Source organism: Misgurnus anguillicaudatus, chromosome 8 (genome assembly GCF_027580225.2).
Source record: "Misgurnus anguillicaudatus chromosome 8, ASM2758022v2, whole genome shotgun sequence".
Classification (NCBI taxonomy): domain Eukaryota; kingdom Metazoa; phylum Chordata; class Actinopteri; order Cypriniformes; family Cobitidae; genus Misgurnus; species Misgurnus anguillicaudatus.
This window is the reverse complement of record NC_073344.2, coordinates 38,576,302-38,598,977: the sequence shown is the minus strand read 5'-3', so window position 1 is coordinate 38,598,977 and position 22,676 is coordinate 38,576,302. Positions and strand designations below refer to the sequence as shown.

At 36.1% G+C, this 22,676-nt stretch overlaps 2 protein-coding genes across 2 annotated transcripts; one reads left to right on the top strand and one right to left on the bottom strand.

The window, feature by feature from the left end:
* Positions 1-1,749: 1,749 nt before the first annotated feature.
* On the bottom strand, positions 1,750-16,195 carry ccdc80l1 (coiled-coil domain containing 80 like 1). The gene is made up of 7 exons (XM_055213124.2): positions 13,902-16,195; positions 12,957-13,113; positions 12,750-12,886; positions 11,766-11,917; positions 11,573-11,676; positions 8,465-8,548; positions 1,750-2,859 (listed from the first exon to the last, which is right to left on the bottom strand). Exons 1-7 carry the CDS (start codon positions 15,561-15,563, stop codon positions 2,573-2,575), a joined length of 2,583 nt encoding a protein of 860 aa, XP_055069099.2. The 5' UTR covers positions 15,564-16,195; the 3' UTR covers positions 1,750-2,572.
* A 495-nt stretch (positions 16,196-16,690) lies between these two features.
* faimb (Fas apoptotic inhibitory molecule b) lies at positions 16,691-22,586 on the top strand. The gene is made up of 4 exons (XM_055213132.2): positions 16,691-16,974; positions 17,279-17,507; positions 17,839-17,888; positions 20,312-22,586. Exons 1-4 carry the CDS (start codon positions 16,861-16,863, stop codon positions 20,465-20,467), a joined length of 549 nt encoding a protein of 182 aa, XP_055069107.2. The 5' UTR covers positions 16,691-16,860; the 3' UTR covers positions 20,468-22,586.
* Positions 22,587-22,676: the final 90 nt, after the last annotated feature.

The window sequence follows — 22,676 nt, the reverse complement described above, 5'->3', positions numbered from 1 at the left end:
GTTCGGCGCAATGTAAAGTCAATGGGATTTTTTGGGTGATTTTTCGCCCCCCTTTCGGAAACCCTGCACCCGATCACTTATAAAAGTCATAGCACGCCTCTCCTCAATAATCCGGTCGATTTGAGCCCTCTTTCATGGGTCTATGACAAATCGTGCGGGACGAGTTACGCGCCGAAATTTTGTCCAGATATAAAAATAATAATAATAATAATAAGTATGAGCAATAGTAATAGTGATGCTTTGCATAAATGCAAGCACCACTAATAATATCTTTGAGCAATAATAATAGTGATGCTTTGCATAAATGCAAGCACCACTAATAATAATAAAAAGCCCAGTAACAACAGTACAGCGCATTTTCAATGCACTGTAAATAATGCACTGCACAAATGAACAAATTGTTTTTATGAAAAAAAAAACACAATTTCATTGCCTTACTTTACTGCTGTTACTTAAAATTAAGCAACTCGGTTGCCAAAGGGTGAGATGGTTTGAGGATGGACACTTCCATCCAAAAATAAGAATCTTTTTTTTAAACTGGACTGTAAAGTACAATTTTTTTGTTATTGTCACTCTCTATGAACAGAGTATGGATAATTTCTAAAGCATTTGTATATTAGAATATTTTCAATGAATATTATTTATGTTTCAAGAGCAGTCAAATTGAGTTTGACAAATGTTTCTAAATTTGTGTCAAATTTAGAAAAGGAATGAGATTTATTGTTTTTAGACAGGGCCAAAACGTTTCTGGATGGTTTTAAGACACTTAAGTATTTACAGGTTAATTTATAAAGTAATGTATTATTAAACATCCACAGGTCTCACATAAAATGACTCAAGCTTAATGTCATGGGACACCAGTTTAATGCAAAGTATGCCACATTTGTGGTATATGTAATGGTTTTTATTTAATTGGGTCAATACTACTTGGATTTTATATATATATATATATATATATATATATATATATATATATATATATATATATATATATATATATATATATATATATATATATATATATATATATATATATATATATATATAAAACAATAATTGCACAGTGTAAATATCACGATAATACACTTTCGTGATTATGCCTAAAAATCTGAAAATACATTTGTTCAGGGCAATGTTTTCCTATTCATAAAAAACAAACGGTTCTATATAGCACCAAAACAATTGCCCTGCATCTCAACGATAGAAGAACCATTCCAGTGCCATAAAGCAACAGTGAAGAACCAGTGAAGAACCAGTGAAGAACCAGTGAAGCACCAGTGTAGAACCATATAGGGGCCATATAGCACCACATATGGTTCTACATAGCACTATATGGTTCTACACAGGTGCTTCACTGGTGCTTCACTGGTTCTTCACCGGTGCTATATGGCACTAAAAATGGTTCTTCTATCGTTACGATCCAAAGAAACTGTTTTGGTGCTATATAGCACCGTTTGTTTTTTAGAGTGTATAAAGAACTGTGCACTGTATCTAATTCTGTTACAATCACCGCAACCTATTCCTTTTGAAGAAATGTTTCAGGGGAAAGTGGCTTAGTATTACTTTTATGGCTATGCCATGCTTAAAATATCTAAAGTAAAATTTAACTTTCACAATGATATCTTGCAAATCAGACTTCATTTGAAGTGTACATTTTACAGGCAAAATTGACTTTTTGAAATGAAAATGCTAGAAAATGTTTGATTGTAGAAATGAAATCACAATTGCCAGCATTATAGCAAAGGTGTCCTTTATTCATGTTTATAATCACTGGTAACGGTTCATTTGATGGTACTTTGGGAACTTGAGACCAAAACAGAGGTGTGTGAGTACTGTGTGTGGCCATTTCAGAATGTCCCCTAAACTTTATTTATTTTGTATGTTGTGTGATTCAAGTTGTTGGACACAAAATCAGAACTGTAGTGTGTTCTGTAGCACTGCACTTCATTGTTTTTCTTTGACTACTGTAGAGTTTTTTGATAGAGAAGTAAAAACCATGGAAATAAAAACATTTAATAAAACATTTTTATAATTCTGATTGTTTATTTATATATGTTTTGCAAGTCATCTGGGTCATTATATAATGTATGAAAAATATATGCCATACATTCTATATAAATTCCGTTGGTTTCGCTGCAAAAATGTATGTCAGGCAGGGGGCGGTAAAATTTAACTGGCTAATACAAACAATATATCAGAATATGTTTTATAATGTATACATAAATTCAGGTTTTTCTCAAACTAATTAGTTTGTCAAAATACAACTATAATAACACATATTGTTGTTTAACTAACAATTTAAAGATGTTTAACTAACATAATATTGACATGCAATGATATTCAAGTTACTTGTAAAATAAATACAACTTCAATAACAAAAATTTAAAACAATATACTTATTGATCAGAGCAAATGTAAATATCAAGAGTGAGAGGTCTACACAGGGCTGCTGAGTAAGAAAAACAATCTACTTAATATTTCTAAGGCAAAACACGATTTTCAGACCTTTCAACTATTGTGTTTCACATTGTTAGGCAGTGCACAAGTTCATAGACATGCTTTTCCTCTATTTCTAATAGTCATACCCACGATGATAACTATCATGATGACTGTGGTCGTCATCAGGGCAACGCATGCCGAGAGACAGCTGGATGGCCATTTCCTGCCTGCGAAGCTGCATAGAGTCGATCAGCTCGTAAATGATTGACATTGACCACATAGGGGAGGGGTACCAAGATTTCACATTGCCATCTTTCCCAACAAGCAGCATGGAGAAATATTCTTGGCTGATCTGGAAGTAATTTCTGATGTCCTGCACCAAAGAGGCTGACAGGTCCTCACGGTCCACTGATGCACTACCTGCAGTACAGACCATAGTTTGTTCCCTCACATGTTTTTCATACAAATAATAAAGTGATCTAAACATTAAAGGAAGTGCACTAGACTATTAATGAGAAACAGCAGTTAGTCATTAACTAAAGTCATTTTATGAAAGACTATGGATTTCACAGACAGGGTCACAAATATGGAATTTTACCATGTAGAACAGTGACAGAACATGGGAAGCGTGTCTTAAAAATGTGACTTAATGGATTGCTGTGGACTATTAGGCCACAGTTGCTGAAGCCACATTTTGTAATGTATAGTTAATGCCAATGTTTGTAATGTTTAGTCTCCTACAATGGTGTAATGTTTTGGGAATTTTCTTATCAAAACTTCTATCATTTTATATCATCTTATGAAACTAATATATGACTGCAATCTAAAATAACTTAATTAGCACTGACATTGTTCACTCTGTGTAGCCAAAGATGAACTTTCCTCTTAGTCAAACCTGGTTTCTCCTAAGGTTTTTTACTTATCACACCACTGTTTTAGTTACTAGTTAGTTGGTATGTGAAACCATCTATTTAGACACTTATTAATGTTACTTTTTACCTGTTTTCAAAATGAAACACTGCTCTCTCTCAAAACAGTTCTTCCTGTGTTCAAAATCAAACACTGCTCTCAAAACAGAAACAAAGTGATCAAAATTATATACACTATCAAACAGTCAGTAAACAATACACCAAAACATATAGTTCTCAGGGAGAAGTACATTTTTACAGTCAGTTTGGAGCATTTCTTAGAAATATTTTTTTTAAAACCCAGTTGCCAGTTGTGCACAAAATAAAATAAAATTCTTATTGTTTTGGACAAATTGCAAATGCTTTGATACAATCAAGCAGACGATTATGTGCAATTGTCTGCTGTTTTTCCTACATTTTCAATTTAATTTTCATGAAAATACATTATACTGGATTCTGTTGAATAGCCGGGTGATTCTCACGAAACCATTGAAACACCACGGCACTAATGATTTTAGCTTTAAAGGTCACATATGGTCAAAACTGAAATTTTGTGGCTTTTTTCATGATAACTGAGGTCTAGGGGCTATGTAAGTACCATATAAGTTTCAAAACAGTCATTTAAGAGTCAAATTCACACAGCCTGCTTGAAGTAGCTGTGAGTTAAAACAGTTCGTTTGTAATTCCGTGAATTTGCTACGTCACCGTGAGACAGTCGCCGCCTTCAGTCTCCACCCCAAGCACTGTTCACCGTCCACTGCCCCACCCCCTTGTTCCTAAACAAACTCCTAAGTTATATTACACCACGTGAGAAAATGCTGTTCAATTGATGGATGTCAGGAAACTAAATCATTGCAAAGGCTTCTGAAAACATTAATATACGAGAACAATGGCTAATATTCATTTAAATAGAAATTCCTCAACAATAAGTTCAACTTTAGCCGTCTGATCTAAACATTTCACAAGTGACTGCTTCGATGTGGCAGTTCAGTGCTGGTTTGTCCAGGAATCTACTCATCAAAGATGTTGCAGTCCTTACTTTGTTGGATCCGACCTTAAATCCACAACCCGTAAGTAAACACATATCAAGCAGGGCTGCACGATAACTTGCACGCGATTGTCACGCGAATCTCGTCGTTAGTAGTGGAGCGGCATCACCTGCTCTCAGAACCGGCTGCCGGTTGCCGCTTCTGGGAGCAGCTGATGGCGATTTACTACTAATCAATGAACCGGCTTTACTGAAGAGATGCACGAGACAATCGCATGCAATTATCAGCAGTCCTAACTTTTAAAATACATAATGGAGCAAGAGAAAACTGAAATGATATGTTGTAAACAGTTATGCAACGCTAATGTGTTTGCTAACTAGATGCTAAAGTGTTGTTTTGTAACGTTAAAGTCTTTGGCAGCCACCGGTTTTGATAGAATATCTGTTGGAAATCAGACGTTGTTTGTATTCTTAAGTTAGAGACACAAGCCCTGTTGGTGTCTGTTTGTTTAATGAGTTAAACATGGTAAGGTTAAAATCTCTTAGTCTCTGTGTCTGTTGGTTTACTAACCTAACATTGAGTGTCCAGAAACTAACATTTAGTTTTATTCCATGGGTAACTTTATTTCAACTGCGTATTTCACTCATAAAAACAGGCCTATCAGAAGATAGGCTCATGAATTTGACTTATTACAGGCCAAAATGACCTGTTTTTAGCAGAGCTCCTGAAAGAGGAGCTGTAAAAATATATAGAGATTGTTTTTGGTACTTAAACAGCAAATATATATTCTTAAGGACATCATAACCTAAAATAAAACTCTAGAAAGCCTAAAAATATGTGACCTTTAAAATGTGTAATATAGTAACATTAAAAAGCATCAGAATTAACACAATACTGTGTTCTACCTTGCACAATGTGTGATTTCAACATAAGAATTTATAATTGTAAGTTTTATCTCATATTCTGCTGAAATTCTCATTACCGCAATGTGTCCGGCTGTGTTTGAACATGCGTTATGTTGTAATTTAATCAAATTAACACAAAAATATTAAGAAAAAAATAAATGGATGTTTTGCTAGACTACTTTAGATGACAGAAAAAATATTTACTGAATATTTATGTATAATAATAATGAAGAAAAATTAGGAAAATGATGTGTCCATGCCTGATGTTCTCATCTTCTGCAACACTTTTTGAGAACAGTTTAAGCACACATACAGAATTTTAATATAAAGTTTGATTTTGAGTGACCAAGCACATGGACCAGTTACTTCAAGATGGCTACCAGGTAAGATCATTTTTTTACAGTTAATTTGAAATATTGTCTTGTCAAAATGCTTACACGACATTTTGATTATCATTACCGCAACAGATGCTTATTAAATGTTAATTTAATTAATAGAAGCATAATACTTTGATTTTAAATGCATGTGCAGAATCTCCAAATTATGTTCTTTCAGGTTTGTCATGTCATTTTGAAAATATGTCAGTGTTGATGTTTTCTGACTGTTGCGGTAATGAGATTTTTTAGGACTAATTTTTTTAATTATGTTACAAAAAGTGTTAAATGATAAGTAAAAGTTTTTAAATTAATGTTCCCATTTACTCCAGACTTTGTTTTTCAATGTCTGGTGGGAAAAAAAGTAAATTTAAGCAATTTAAAAATTTTCATGCTTGACATTTTTAAAACCAAGTTTTCGTGAGAATCACCCAGGCCTACACCTCAAAACATTTAGGAGTTAGTTCATCGTACAAGGCATGTCATGCAAAATTGTTGACCTTTGTGTCATAATCTGTTACTGTAAGCATGAAGCATGTTTTCTATGGATGTGAACCGAATTGATAAAATCCTAGTTTTCCTCATCTACTTTGTACTTCGTGATCAACAAACCAACAAAAACAAAATAATACTTTTGATGGCATTGATAAATATGTGGTGGGGAAGAAATGTAAGCCATCAAAATCGAATAACGTTAATTTACGTGAGAGGCACTCGTGCAAAGGAAAAATGCCGGCTGTTGCTTGTTCTCACATGACAGCATCAAGCTTCTGTCATGCTAACACACTGACCCCAGGAGATCTTATGAAAAACTTTCCATTATTTTACTCAAATGTCTATCAAATGCGTCTGTATGTAGCTCATAGCCAATCATTTCAATTATACCAGATATGTAGAGCGACATCAATTCAAATGTAAACGACTTTTATCAGTTTGTGTGCACACAGCTGAAAGCTATGCAACTAAACCGGTAGCTGTATATTGTATTGAAAAGCAACACATTTTAGTGGCACTGTGACAATAATGACAACATGATATTTATAAATACCACTTACCATTTATAAGTTAAATGTACTTCGTCGACGACGATGCCTGCAGGTTGGTCCTATAAAACTCTGTGGTTATCATGTCTTGCCATATCCAAACATCCTTCTTGGATATTAAATTGTTTAACGCCAAAAGTTGCTCTTTTTAAATAAACTTGCGTTCAAAACTACTTAGAACACTGTCTGTTGCCGTGTTATAACCATATATATGTATAAAGGCTATATGTCTTGCCCGCGCTGCTGACCAATTGATTGGAACGTCTGCGGTTGGGGCATTTGGTGGCCATCTTTACCACAGGCAGCTCGCTCACTCGCAGCACCGAGCCTCAATGGTGCAGGTACCTTCAAATGACCACAATTTTTTTACCGATATTCAAATGGTTTGGTTTGTTATAAATGGCAAAGATGTACCTATGACACTGCATACTTATACTATAAAAAAATCATGAAACAAGTTAAAGCATCCAGAATTATAGCCAAGTTAATAACGTTTGTAAGAAACCAAACCATTTGACAATCTGCAGAAAACCGAGCAAGTTATGGTCATTTAAAAGTACCTGCACCAGTAAACTCAATGCTATGAGTGAGCGAGCTGCCTGTGGTAAGTTGGAAGCCAGGTGATGATGTCAGAGACTCCGGCGTAACACATCTAGCCTTTATACATATCTGTGGTTATAACAAATAAAAAAACTGCTTCGGTGTGTCGCATAGACATCGTCATCGTCTTGCTGCCCCCTCCCCGTTCTGTGATTGATTCCCTATTTCAGGGGCAAAAAAGGGCCATAGCTAGACTTGCAGGGTGAATAAATTTGCGCGCAAGGCAGCATGGGGAAACCAAGGCTATAGATTTATAGTATTTTGATAAAAAACTTTGGATTTATTGCATTTTGTGGAAAAAATTTTCAGTTTTTATAATAAATCAAATTATGGATTCAAATTTTTTAAGTTATTATAACCTAAAGATGTTATGCGTGTAAAGAGGCTTTTGCAGGACATCCATGATGAAGTGTTCTTAGAAATGCACGCATTATTTAGCAAATTTTAAGAATGATTCGAGAAATGTGACTGAGAAAAACTGTTATCTCAAAACAAATTTCATATTTTTCCGTCATTGTCTTTTGATAAACGAAAACATGTTCTATCATAGTAGCTCAAAATTGATCAGAAATTACTACTCTGCAATTTCTTTGTTCTTCCACCTCCTTGTACCCCTATTTTTACAGAACTGTACCTTGCATCTCACAAACTTTGTCCTTTGTTTTTGTAATACTGTAATTCTGTTCTTGGTTGATATGAACCTGCAACCAGTCAAAATCTATTGAGCAGTCAGTATACAATGCATACAATGTATTGTTTATTGTACAGTATACAGCCTACAATGCACTGTGCTATACAACAATGAACTGGCTTATATTGGTTGTCACATCATTTGAAACAGGTTAAATCTATTTTGAGTGGTTGTGTTCAATCAATGATATGTGTTCTCTATTTGTATTTGATTGTTGTCACTTGCGTTTACCAGTATGGATGACGTGTGCATTAGAGTGCAGAATGTGTTTTGAAAATGTGTTTTGCTAAAAAGTCTAAATAAGATCTGCAAATTGTGTTTTACCATGTGAAATGGTGTAAGGTATTGACATCAGACTGCACAATTAGCTAAATGAGTTCAGGCAACTGAGAACTTTGTTCAGCCAATGGGTTTTAGTGTTTTAGCAATTGAGAAAATCTGTAATTTAATTACTAGGGGACATATGTAATTACTTTATTTCAAACCTCTGATCAATCAACAGCCCTAAATCTTACCATTTATGGGATAGAGCTCCAGGACTCCACTTATGTCATGAAGGGTTCTCCCAAAAAGTTTCAGTACAGATACGTGACGCAGCCCTGTGAATTAGGAAAAAAAAGGTTTCTTTTCAAAGCTAAAACTAATCAATATGTCCAAACATACAAGATTTTCCAGCTCAGCCTTTTGCCAGCTCAGCCTTACTCATGCTATGAGTTTTAAAGAGATGTCCTCTTTCTTTTATGAGGGCATCAATCAAGTTGTCATGCCCCAGAAAAGAAGCGGTCTCTGTTGGATTGCTATGCAAGACCCAAACCTCCACAGGTCCTCCTGGACTCTAAAGAATGTGGAAAAGAATTCCAGAGAATGTTCCTTCCTCCAAAATAGCCAACAAAAAGGAGTAAGGACATGTCATTCATCAGAGGAATTTGGGATCTGGCCTAACCATCATGAAAGCATGGTTAGTGTAAACATGTTGTAAATATGTTGTAGTTGAAATAGAGTACAGAAGCTTGTGTGGGAAGACTTTGAAACAGGATGTAAATAATAGCAAGTCAAGATGTAAGCCAACATTATTATTTCGAGATCAAATCAAGAAAGCATGTACCTAATACCTAAATCTTTCTCTAATGGTCATTTTAGAGGGTGGTTTATAGTGAACTGCAATATGCTGCTCATACAAATTTGTTGTGTTAAGGACACTGGATCGGACAAGGATACTTAAACTGCAGCTTTAAAACAAATCCAGGCAGCTATAAGGTCATACTCCTCCAAACAGTGTCCTACCCAGTGTCACAACAAATCAACGCTCTAAATAAAACTGCCTATGTTGCAAGAGAGATTGTAGCATATGTCTAAGAGCAAGCAGTGCAAGGCAATACGACAAAACCTGATCCAGATAATAATCACCACAGTTGAATACAATGCTGTCAATAACAGATATTTAAGATTCTTGCAGTAATATGTGTCCTATGTTTATAATACTGTATATACAAAAAATGTGTGTTATTATGAAATAGATAAATACAGTACATATGCATTTATGAAATCCATACATAAACATATGAGACGCCATCTGAGATGCATCATGACATGTTTTTTTGTTAATTAGCTTTTTTATGACTCTGATGTTTAAATTCAATAATGGCAATCTAAAGGTTATTAGTCAATAATTTAAAGTCAATTTTGACTGTCTTTCACTGCAAAACCACTTTGCTTTTTGTCAAAAACCTCCACGTCTAAAGCTATGTTTACACTCAGTTTTTCATTTTGAAAAACTGAGACATTTACATTCGTTTGTGCCCTTCGTTTACACGTAAATGTAGATTCCGCCTCTGAAACTGATTCTTTCTAAAAACTCCAAAGTGGCCAAAGTGGATATTTTGAAAACCTTCGTTTGCACATTGAGACAAACGGATCTTTCGGCAGCCAACGTCACAGTATGCGCCAGAGCTTGCACCTAACGTTACATCAAAAGTGTGACCTATGTTTACATGTGACTGCTACTCTGAACGCTTCCATGATCACATTTATGTTCGTGCAAACTCGTTTCGTGTGTTTGTATTTGCAAACAGGAGCAGAGACGAGTGCTCGAAGGTCAGCAATTTTACGCGTGTTCGACTTCATGCGGCGCTGCAAGAACCGACAGAGACGGATGATGACAACATACCGGGATAGCGAGTTGAAAAATCACACGTAGATTTCTAATTTCGAATCGCTCTCGCGGTACTTTGACATCATCGAACACCTACTGCAACAACTGGTCCCTCCAACACGAAGAACCAGTCCGCGTCACCACCAGCGCTGCCGGTGATTGGCTTACGTGGGAATGAGCTTCTCTTGACGGCATATATGCACGGGTACGTGTAAATGAACACTTTTCTGAAAACTGACATGTGTGCACAATATTATTTTTGAAACCGAAGAGGTTGAAATGTCCGTTTATGAAAATAGCCGCCCACGTTCAGTGTTTCCCACAGGATTTTGAGAGACTTGTGGCGGTGATGACGTCACACGCTAATTTGCATATATGTGACGTCATCGCGTGTTTGCGTTTGATCGAGTGTTGGCACCTGAAATATGTTTCACTTCTACTCTTTGATCTGTCACGTTATATTGCATTTTAACACAACTGATTGCTATTTTTACATATTATCAGTTCTGTTGTCAGACATAAAATGAGTAGACTATACCCCTATTCGGATGGGATTAGTTTTACGGTTATAGATGGCGTAATGTAATTTTACCACAGGACGTCTGTAATATTGATGGTCAATTCGGACGGGATTAGAAATCTCAGTAAAACATTCAGAAGTGGAAGGGGTAACTCGATTGCGCAGCAGGTCACCTCTCTCGCCGTCATGTGCACGTTACCTTGCTTCCTAATATCAACATGACACAGACGAGAAAAACTCGAAACACTGTGTTTAATTTCAGTTTGGGGAGAGCGTCAGTTTCAGGAACAGCTCCGTGCCTCTGAGAAGTGAATTTAATTTTTAAAAGTTTGTGTCGTGTTCTTCATGAACTGACTTGCCACTGACTTGTTTTTTTCGCCTAGAACACAACTAAATGCTTAAGCGCTTTTATATTTGAAAGAAACCCGCAAAATAACAGGAAATTACGAAATGTACGTGTAAACGTAGCCTAAAAATGATCCACTTCTATGGACAAGACATAGTAAATAGTTGCAAAATCACTAAAGATGCAAATATTCTATTGGACAGAACACATGCTGGGTTAAAAATGACCCAATGTTGGGTTGTTGTTATGAAACCATGGGGTATAATCGTTGAGTTGGGTCAATTTTAACCCATTGATGTGCTCTGTCCAATATTTCCGCATTATGGGTAAAAAATAACCCAGCCATTTTAAGAGTGTAGAGCACTTTGCTGAAAAATTGATGCGCATTAAAAAGGATTCTGACAACAAACCGTTTTTCTGAATGACCTGAGGCGGTGATTAAGCGGATTTAAAGCAAAGGTATTTAAAGAACGTATAATATGGGCCAAGAGCATTAACTTATTTTTGACAAAGACTGCTTTTGCATCATATATCATATGTATATATATCTTACTGTATAACACCATTTCTGTATAGCATTTATAAATTAACACAAATGACCTCACCCAGGTTGCAGGCTTGACTGTTAATGGTGTAAATTTGTTGTTGAAAAGCCCATTCTTCATCACTAGGGGAAGATATTACAAGCAGTCTCCTCCTCCAACGAAATCTTTAGACACATGGAAACAAAAATGCATGTGGATGACCATTTTCTTTCTTAATACACTATGCACTGTTTATTAAAACAAAATCACAAACCTAGAGAGAAAGTTCTCTAAAGATCTTGATTTATCTTCTTTACCGCACATGACGCCAAGCTTCCTCTGCTGTTCCACCTCTTTAATGCGGGTTGACAGCGTGTCAATGTAGTCAAACACCGCTTTCATGACAATCGGGACTTCGTATCGTTGCTGTAGAAAGAGGGATAGATAGATTTAATGTGATAATACCGAAAAAAAATGGTTGAGAGAACAAAAACCAAAAATATAACTAATAAACAATAATAATGTTGATTACCAAAAAACACATTTTAGTCATGTAAAAAAGGTAAAAAAAATTATCCCAAGCTGTCACTGTAGCAGTACCCTTTAAAAAGGTCCAAATACATAAGTTAACATTTACAGATATCTATACATTTGGTACCAATATGTACCTGTGAGCAGTGGCGGCCCGCGACTGCTCCTCTGAGGGGCGCAAATTCAAGAATTGTGTTCGGAGTGTCATGTGTGTTGCTCTTGTTTTCAAAATATGTGTTTGTTGCATCATGTGAACCATGTGCATCACGTATCCCGTCAAAATCAGTGCCCGCCGCACACGCGTCAAAACCGTTTATGACAAAAGAGACGGTCACGTTCACAAAACACACGCAAGACACTCCCTTAACAGTAAACTCTGATTACGCATGAGATTATGCGAGTATCTGGCAAACGCAAGCGTCTCTTTTATCCTAAACCCTTTAGACACGTCTGCAGCAGGCACTTGACAAGACATGTGATGCACATAGGTTCACTTAACGTGCCACATGACGGGCTACATACACATTGTGACGAACCCTCGAAAAAAGAAGTCACCGGCCACCACTGCCTTTGAGGTACTAATATGAACTCTTTAGGTGCAAAGCTGCAGTTTTTGAAAGCGTACCACCCCAGTGACAGTTATAGTGACGTACAAAAATGATAACATGATTTACTTTTCATTCACATCATGCAAGGAACTATCGATCTGAGGTGCATTACCACACACCATGACTTTCATGTCAAAATCAGTCAGCAACATGTTAAAATCATTATTTATCATCCCAAACTGCTTTCGAAATGCGGTGATGAGCTCCTGGTTGATGAGGTCATTGCCTGGCAGGCCACGCAAAGGCTTATCCTGTTCTGTTAAAGAAAAAGTCAATGAGAAGAGGTTGATAGATATGGGCAAACAAAGACCACTAGCAGTACTGACCTGTTTGATAGTGATCAATCTTCATGGTGCTGTTCATGAGGGGCCCGAAAATGGTTATGATGGAAATTTTTCGCAGGGCCATATTACACACTTGCTCTAGGTATTCATCTCTCTGCTCACTGTACATATGATTCTGCTCATTTGGAGCAGTAATTACCTGCAGACAAGATTAAAGAAAAGACCAATTAGTTTTAAGACATTGTCTCGTAGACAATGGAACACAGTATAGGCTATCTTGTGAATGAGACAACAATAATAACAAATGGTATTTGTATTGACCTATATCAGGATTAATAAAACAGGACATTCTGACTCTAAATAATGATTGGAAAAGGCACACATGTTACCATAGATTTTACAATATTGTGTTAGAAAATTAGCTATATATATATTACTTGAACATTGGTTGCTATTGACGTATAAAAGCAATATTACCACAAGGAAAGTTAGTCATTTTATCAAGGGTAAGGGAGTTAGATTGTATCTAATTAAAACCCCCAGGTAAAAAGTAATACACTTCCATAGTGTACTTAAAAAAGTGCTTTATTTTCGCACACTAATTTTGTACTTAATATACTAAAAATTCATCTTTAGTACTTCTTAAGAAGTGTAAGTGTACTTTACTGTGCTATTTTGAGACACCATGAATATGAACTAAAATGCACTTTTAACATACTATCTAAATACATTTTTTAAATACATTTTTAGCACATTTTAGGTCGTATTTATGGTGTTTCAAAATAGCACAGTGACGTACACTTAGATGATCTTTAGAACATCTTAAGAAGTACTAAAGATTAATTTTTAGTATATTAAGTACAAAATTAGTGTGCGAAAATAAAGTACTTTAAGTACACTATGGAAGTGTACTACTTTTTCACCTGGGATATAGGCGCTCGTGGCTTAATGATTTTATAAACTGTTATTTTTCAATACAATACGTACTATGAGGCGTCGTCTCCTCTCAAAGTAACTCAGAAAGGTTTCTAGAGATTTCTTGGGATCGACTGGCTGACCCATAGCAGTCCTCTCTTCATAAACTTTTGGCCTTTTTCCAGCCTTTTTATTTTGAAGACTGCCATTTGTCTCCTTTGTAACTTTTGGCCTTTCATTTCCTGCAGGCGTCTTTTTCGATGGCTTTTCAGATTTACTGGTCTTTTTTTTCTTGTCAGCATTGTCAGCTTTGGTTTTCCCCTTTTGTGTGGTCATGCGATCTTTCCCTGGTTTGTTAGCAGTGGGTCTGTGTGTGTCATATTCCTTTGCGTGCTGACTAACCTTCTCGCTCCATACCTTTTTAACCACAGGCTGTTTGTTTTTAGGCCTCTGTTTGTATGCTTGTGTAGTCTTTTCCGTGTGGTCTACATGTTTTTCCGAGATGATAGAGGGAGTTGCTGTGCTCTTGTAAAGGATTGGTGGTGAGGGCTGGTGGACTGACTCGGATGTGTTTGGCTCAGCCGTGGTCCAATGTACTGTTGTGTGTGGATCTGCTTGCTTCTCTGTGGTTGGTATGTTTGTGGTTAAAGCAGTTGTTGTTGTTAAAGGAAAAGTGGTTGTGGGGGATGTTGTGGTTTCTACAGTAGTGGTAGTCGGAGGTTTTGTGGTTGTAGTTCTCAGAGTAGTCGTTCTTGTGCGTTTTGTCGCTGTTGTATTTTTTGTAGTGGTAACAATGGTGGTTGGTATTTGTGCTTGAGCTGTCTGGTTGAGTGCTGTGTTCATCCGGGTCTGCAAACCACCTGTATTTGAGGCGAAAGATTGCACCACCTGCCCCTCGACGCCTGCAACTTTGCACTTCTGCACAAAGTCCTTTTGCCTGGCCTTCTCCAGTCTGCGCATAGGTGTCTGGTCTATCACTTCATAGATCGCCTCCAACTGCACGGGGTATGGGTATCTTTCTTCCACTTGCAAGGTCTTCCTTAGTAGCACCATCCCAAACTTGCCTTCCTCCAGCTTTAAAAAGGCCATCAGCCGGGGTACCAGGGATGGATTCAGAGACTCCTCAACCACAGATCCCTGGTTGCTAATACGTCTCACCTTGCCTCCCCTTTCCCCCTTTTCATGAAACATTATAATCTGCTGCATGTGTCTCTCCGCCATCTCACAGTACACCCCAGGCTTCAGAAGGTTTATCATTAACCTGTAATATCCATTCGAGTCATTGGGGGCTGAAATGACCAGCACACGGTTTTTACCAGCAAAACCAGCCAGGATGTTGATAGAGCTGGTGGCATTGGAGACACCCAGCGGTGTAGACTGAGGCGTCTGTCTAACTGGACTTGGCTCATGAGCAGATGTACTATTAGTTAAACTGGGCTTCTTTTTTGGTATCGGTCTTTTCCCTTTCTGTACCCTTCGTGTAGGAATTCGAATAGAGCCCATGTTCTGGTCATTCTGAGGCTTCCCTAATATGTTGGTGTTCCCGAAGCTGGAAAAACTTGAAAACTTGCCATTAGATTGTACATTTCTGTATGTTTTGACAAAACTGTTTGATTGAATTTGTGCATGTCCTTCCTGTGTCCCTGTGTAATGTGAGACAGTGGATGACTTTAAATCTAATGCTTGTGTCCATGACAGAGCTAACAAAAGAATATGTACCTGAAGATGTTTCATGTTAATAATGCTGCAGAAATATGACACTAACGACCCAGCGACCTAAACAGAAAACGTGAACATTTAAATAGCAAACAAGCACAGACCAATTCACAGGAAAAGCGTGTAACGTGGATAAAATGAGAACCACTAAAATAGTAATGTAGTCCCGACTCGTTTTCGTGTAAAAAACATAATGTCCAAATCCAATGAAGGAGTAGATCCACTATTCCGCATACTGCCCCATTATAATATTTAGTCACGTCCAGTAAGCTCGAAAGACACGCAAAACTCCACCAGATGTAAAGTTATTTTGTTTTGACATATCCTTTAAAAACAGTGTGTAAAAACCTTCTCGGACCCTCAGCACGGGATTATCGTCTCCAGTGGTCGTCTTGTGATTACTTTCAGCTCCACGAATGTGGAAGAAAGTTCTGCACAACGGAATCTCACAGCCGTACGCGACCACGCCCACTCGCCTTTGATATGCTAATATTGCGCAATGCAAGTCACTAAAATATTAAATATAATATAGGTCACCAAACAAACATAAAATATAAAACAAATAGTTTTATAACGTATAATGTATATGAAATATTTTCAATAAAAGTAATTTCAAATGAAACATCATATGAAATATATATTACATTACAGACCCTTCAAAATGATGTCGTCACGTGCGTAATAGGCCCTCGTCTCTAATATTGTTTTGTTTTAAGGTCCTCGCATCGAACATTGTTAGTACGTTATGTAACGTAGGCTAATTATTACATAAGAATAACACCGATTTTTTGATATTTTATCTGATTGGTTAAAATACAGATAGACTGATAGATAGAGAGAAAGAGAGATACCTGTTGTTTTTAAATATTTATAGTTAATGTTTCTATGCTTCTATATAGTTCTATATTTTTAATCTTGAATCTTGAGAGAGGAGAGACTGCCATCTGTTGGTGGTGATCAGACATGATAAATAAAATCTAGACGATTTTGCAAATCACTTCTATGTATTTATTCCATCCAATTTTATATGTGCTGGAATTACAAAATCACTTGCTGATAGACATACGGTGGAAAACTACACACAGGTTCACACAGAAATACACACAAAACTCTTGGCTTGATCATTTAAGCCTCTTACACTAATGCACTAGCTGCTGAGTGAGCACAGGGTAGCAACCTACTCAATACTTTACAGCAATTTAATCAGCACTTACACATAAAGAGTGATATTATCAACAGGCATTACACAGACATTACAAAGCAGTAAAAATAGTAAAGGGAGACAAGGAAGTGTGGATCATATTCATAACTCAAGATGTCAGGAGACATTGTTGGGATGTGGGAGGTGTCACTGAGTGATGGGGTTTACAGTGTTGAGTTTGAACATGGAACAACTACAGGGAAACGTGTTATTTACATTAATGGCAAGGTAGGAGATACTAGTGAATATTATTTCCATTTCAATATTTTTTGTTAATGTTGTTTCTATGGGCTGGGGTTTGTTATTGCGGGGAAATTTTTCTATATTTGTTACATTTGTGTGGGCCATGTCTCACATATTTTTTACAATGACAGAGAAGCATAACATGAATCAGCTGGAGACTGTGGAGACCTGTAAATGTAATTAATTTAAGGGATTATGGGGTAGATACAAAAACATTAGTCAATAGAAAAAGTCCACACTAAACTGATACCAAAACTAATTTCATTTCACAAACTTTTGTTTTTTAAAGGAGGTCTTGAGAAGGGACTGGATGTTCAAACTGGTGGGCAGAGAAACATTTCCTGTTGGGAGCACAGATACGAAAGCAACCATAAGCATTGAGGCAATCAATGGGTTCACTTATGAGTACACACTGGAGATCAATGGAAAAAGTCTTCAAACATTTTTGGATAATCGATCAAAGATTTCCAAAACATGGCTGCTGAAACTGGATGGAAATGATTGCAGGATAGTTCTGGGTAGGACACCTCCCTTCTGATATAAGTTCCATTAGTTTTGCGGAAAGGCTTATTCCTTAGTATAATCTACATCCAGCCACACTGTTAACATTTTGGCTATAGTATATGTCTGGACTGCATTTACAGTACTAACAGAACAGAACATAATGACAGAGTCCTTACCTAATTTGGTGACATTTTATTTGGCAAGTTCTCTTATAAACAACAGACATATGTAGAGTTTCACCAGTATTTTCCAGAATGCCTTTGTAATCTCTAAAGTAAAGTTTTATTTAATGCCTTAACTAAAGACAAACATGATAATTATGATAATTATTTTCTTTTTTGCCAGAGAAAGACACTATGGATGTGTGGTGCAATGGGCAGAAAATGGATACTATGGTAAATATTACAATGCTACAGTTAAATAGCTTAATTTGGTCGATATGGAGTGAAAACAGTATTCAAACCTCCCACAAATGCACACAAAAGTACACACATGTGCACCGTAGTTCACAAATGCACACAATAAATCCAGATGCATGCACAGTAATCTCTTAATGCACACAGAAGATTCACACCGAAATCCACAATTGCACACAAAAATTCACTCACTGAAATCCACAAACACACGCAGGAGATTCACACATTGAAATCCACAAATGCACACATGAGATTTACACACTGTAATCCACAAATGTACACAAAAAAATTCTCACACTGAAATCCACAGGAGATTCACGTGCAAATATCGTCTTCATCAAGACGACAATAACACTGAAAAAATGATTCATTAAATTAAGTTTTTAATTTTACTTTACTAATATTTTTTGTTTAAATGTAGCTTAAATAAATTGATTGCAACCATATACCTTAAAAAAAATAGTAAATTGAATGAATAATTTTTTCAGTGAATGAATGAACTACAAAATGATTAATTAACTATAAAATAAGCATTTTTTAATGTAAGAGGTAAATCCAGAGATCTTTTATTTATTTGTGTTATAACATGCAGCCTGTGTCCAGTGGCGCCCCCAGAAAATTTTAATGGGGGGGCCAGAGGGGGCCATGTGGCACCAAATAATTTAGTGTAAGGTGTGTACTTATTTCTGGTTAATGTAACATTACAGTGTGCTTTTTATTAGCAAGTAATTGCTCTTTAAATAGTTTACTCTTTTGCAAATTGACATAGGTGGATATGTCGACTGTTTTCCTCTTTATTTAGATTTTTATGATAACCCCATTTGAGTGTAAATATATTGTTAGTGTTTAATCTACATGTTCTATATACACGGCACGAAAATGTGCAAACTGTGACCAGAGCTCATGAAGTCCATTTAATGTTATCAAAAACTGCTAATCTAATAATAAATTGTTATTTTCAGTATATTATATATACCAAAACATATAGGGCCGGTTTCCCGGCCAGAGATTAGACTAGTCCTAGACTTAAACACATTTAAGAGCTCTCCAAACTGAAAACAGCTTGCACTTACATATCTTAAAATACATCAGGGCCCTTTGTTTTACCTCAAAATGCACACAGGTACTGTTTTTAGTAAGGCATGTTGTTTAAAACTAGTTATATTTCCTAATTAAACTAAGACCTAGTCCTGGATTAAGCTAATCCTGGTCCGGGAAACCCCCCCATAGTGTTCAATCCACATGTGAGCAACAGAAATAGCTCAATTTAAACCAAGAGATGCACTGTAAAAAATTTGCTGTAATTATGTAGCTGGTTGCCACTAACTTGCTGTAGAAGATAAAGACTGAAAATGTTTCATGTTCCTTTAACTTTGAACAAACGTTTGCCAGTAAATAACATAAATGTAAAATTTACAGTAAGTTACTGGCAGCTAGTTGACAGTTATCAGTAATACTGTAATTTCTACAGAAATTTTATCTAATATCTAAAACATAAAAGCTAAAAGCCAAACAGTCGTGTACGTGAGTCTGATACGGTAAACAATGTTTTATATAACTTATTTTGCTGCAGGGCTCCACAGTTAGCATAGCACAATACTCGGGCCAGCTGACAAAAATGACAGAAGACACAAAACAGATCTCAACACTTTCCTCATGCGTTTAAGTTTAAGATTTGTGTGCGCACCTCAAGCAACGCGAGTTAAAGGCTTAGCGTACGATGACACTCAGTTGAAGACTCAAGAAGGATTCATATTAGTTTTAAAGGTTAATTTACTGTAGATTACAAACTGTCCTTTGGAAACCCAGTATACAATACAGCATGCAAAGAACATAGAAAATACAATAGAGACAAACATACATTAATATATAATAATAGCACATGTGTGTACTTTTTTGTGCTTTCTGGGAGGTTTTGATACTGTTTTTTTTTCACTCCACTGATCGACTGTTACATCATTCCAATCACAGGAATCTTAGCTTTCCAAACACATGTGACATGTTTAGCTTTTTGTTTTTGAGTTGTTGTATGTCGTGATGATAATTTCTGCCAAATTATGAGCTGTTCCTCCCACAGTAAATTGGAACTTTAATGGATGGGTGTGCTTTTTGGAGCTTCACCCTGTTGGTTCCCATATAAGAAGACAACATGAAAGCATTTCAGTATAAAATTGTTTGTTATCAACTTAAGAAACAAAGTCACATATAGCTGTAATGGCACGAGGATAAGTAAATTATAAGAAAATGTTCATATTATAACATTTTTTAAATCAGAGTAATGGCAGCTAATAAAGAATGTATAAGTTGTCTGGCTATGGAAATATCTAACACCATCTTTCTCGTAGCATTCCTAGGATTTGTGATCGTATAGTTACAGGGCTGTTTATATTTCTCATGTGCAGGGTGAATTTACAGATGATGGAACTGAGACACACTTTGCAGTTGGGAACCATGAATGCTGCATAAAAGCAACAAGCAGTGGAAGGAAACGAAACAGAATAGTTCACTCCCTTCTGGTTGATGGAACCAGGATAGAGGAAGCCATTGAGAAAAATTGAGTCTAATCGAATTCAGCTGTGCAAGACATTTAGCAACATTATACTCTAACAGAATTAGATACAGATGGAACGGACAGAAACTGCTTTCTTTAAATAAATCCAGTGTGTAGGCATTTGGACAAGTATGGACAGGGCACTTTTCTTGTTACAAGACTACACAAATGTGTTAATGTACATAAAGTAAACAAACAATTCCATTTCATTAAATAAATAATAATACATTTTGGGGAAAAAAGTTAAAGGATCATTCTGTAACTCTCCAAATGAGTGATTACATACAGCACACACAGTTTAGACTCAGCAACAGACAGATTACAAGGTGTAAGAACAAACTGCCCAGCAAGCAATTCTGGCTAAAACAAAGCAAAATTTGGGATGTCAGTGAAAGTCTGTTAGACGTCTAACCATAGTCCAAGAATAGACGATGCGTATACGCTTAGAACATGTCGAAGAAATGAAAGCAAACACCTTGAACGTCTGTTGACTTTGCTTACATGATGGAATATCATACTTCTCACTAGATTTTCCCAAAAACGGCATGTAACCAAATTCAAGGACTATATTGGCTCTAGTCAGCCGTCATTTTACTGGCTCGGTTATTGCTTGCCGGCTGTGAACTCACTCTCCAGCCTAGTATGTTTTTTATTATCAAGTCTATAAGCCCAAACCAATTACCACTTAACCTTAATATTTAACCTTTATAGGAGGTGTGGAATGGATCACACCCATGTTATCATATGACTCTGAGGACTCTGAGTTTCTATTTCTTAACATTCTGTCTCTGGTTACTTTGTCATAAGGAAGTGTGAACACACTTGTCAAGCACTGATATTGGGTTAGAAATGTAAACATTAATTTTGCTATTTAACCAGAAAAACCACAGCTTCCTCATTTAAAATGAATGTGTTAATGGGTGATTCTCACGAAATCCGGACTTAGAAGGTGTCCAGCATCAGATTTTTTTAAAAAGCCCTTGAAGACAATTTTTTTTCACATATGAGATTAAGGTCTGAACTTACTTTAAGCATTATTTTTTAGAGGATTTAAAAATATTTCCTATAGAATTATTTAAATTTTTTAGATTATCATTATAAAAAATTATCTTTACCGCAACATGATATTACATTAATTATATGCATTTACAAACTCATGTTTCGGTAATGAGAACTAAAAAGTTGTCTAGGTACTATGACAAACAAAATCTGAACTAACATTTCAACTTTTGTCTGTAGAGAAAAAATAAGAACTGTTTACCTGGTAGCCATCTTAAGTGTCACAGTCAATTATGTCCCTTCCAACATTTTTTTTTTGAAAATGTTAATTGAGGGCTTAAACAATGATTGGAAATTGTTGCGGAGGATGAGAAAAATTTTCTTGGACACATTTATATTCCTTATTATTGTCTCTTTGTTTATCAATGATCACCAAATACCACATGTTTCTTTACGGTAAATGTTTTAAGTATAACATGCACTGAAGCTTTTTATTTTTCAGATTTTTTAATTATAAATATTTCCATGTCAAAGAACCCAAATCCAGTCATGGACACATTGCAGTAATCCCCTAAAATGTGGAAAAAACAACAAAATTGGGTTGTATGATGTCATTTGAAATCATGTGCAAAATGAAGAAATGTTTGTAACTGTATGCTTCTTATTTTAATACTCTTACTTTGCATTTACCTTTTTTATCCAAATGTTTCATGACACCTCATTTCACAAGAATCACCCTAATAGGGCTGTCCTGGTCACCCTATTTTGGCAGCAATGTCCATGTAGAAATTAGTGGTCAATGCGGCATCAGTATTTCTACATATATACACAGTATTCATTTATCCCAATCAGTTCCCAATGTTGTGAATCAGTATAATCATGTTTTTGGGTTCAGGCGCTGGCGAAGATCCTCTATTGCTGCATATTGGAACATGACAAGTTTATTGCATTGTGAAATATCACCACCACTAATATTTTCATCAAGAGGCAGAACCGAAATGGCTCTGACATTCTTTTTTTGCAATGTTGCTTGAAGTGCAAAAAACACTTTGATTATGCGTTACATATCTATGAAAGCAATTTAGCCAAATTGTTATTTTAAATGTTAACTATGTTCCTTACTTATATGTCCCAATACTATATGTGTTTAAAATGTAATAAAATTGTGTATTTTTCTTGATTTTTATTGTGTTGGCTCATGTCATGTGAATTAGAGC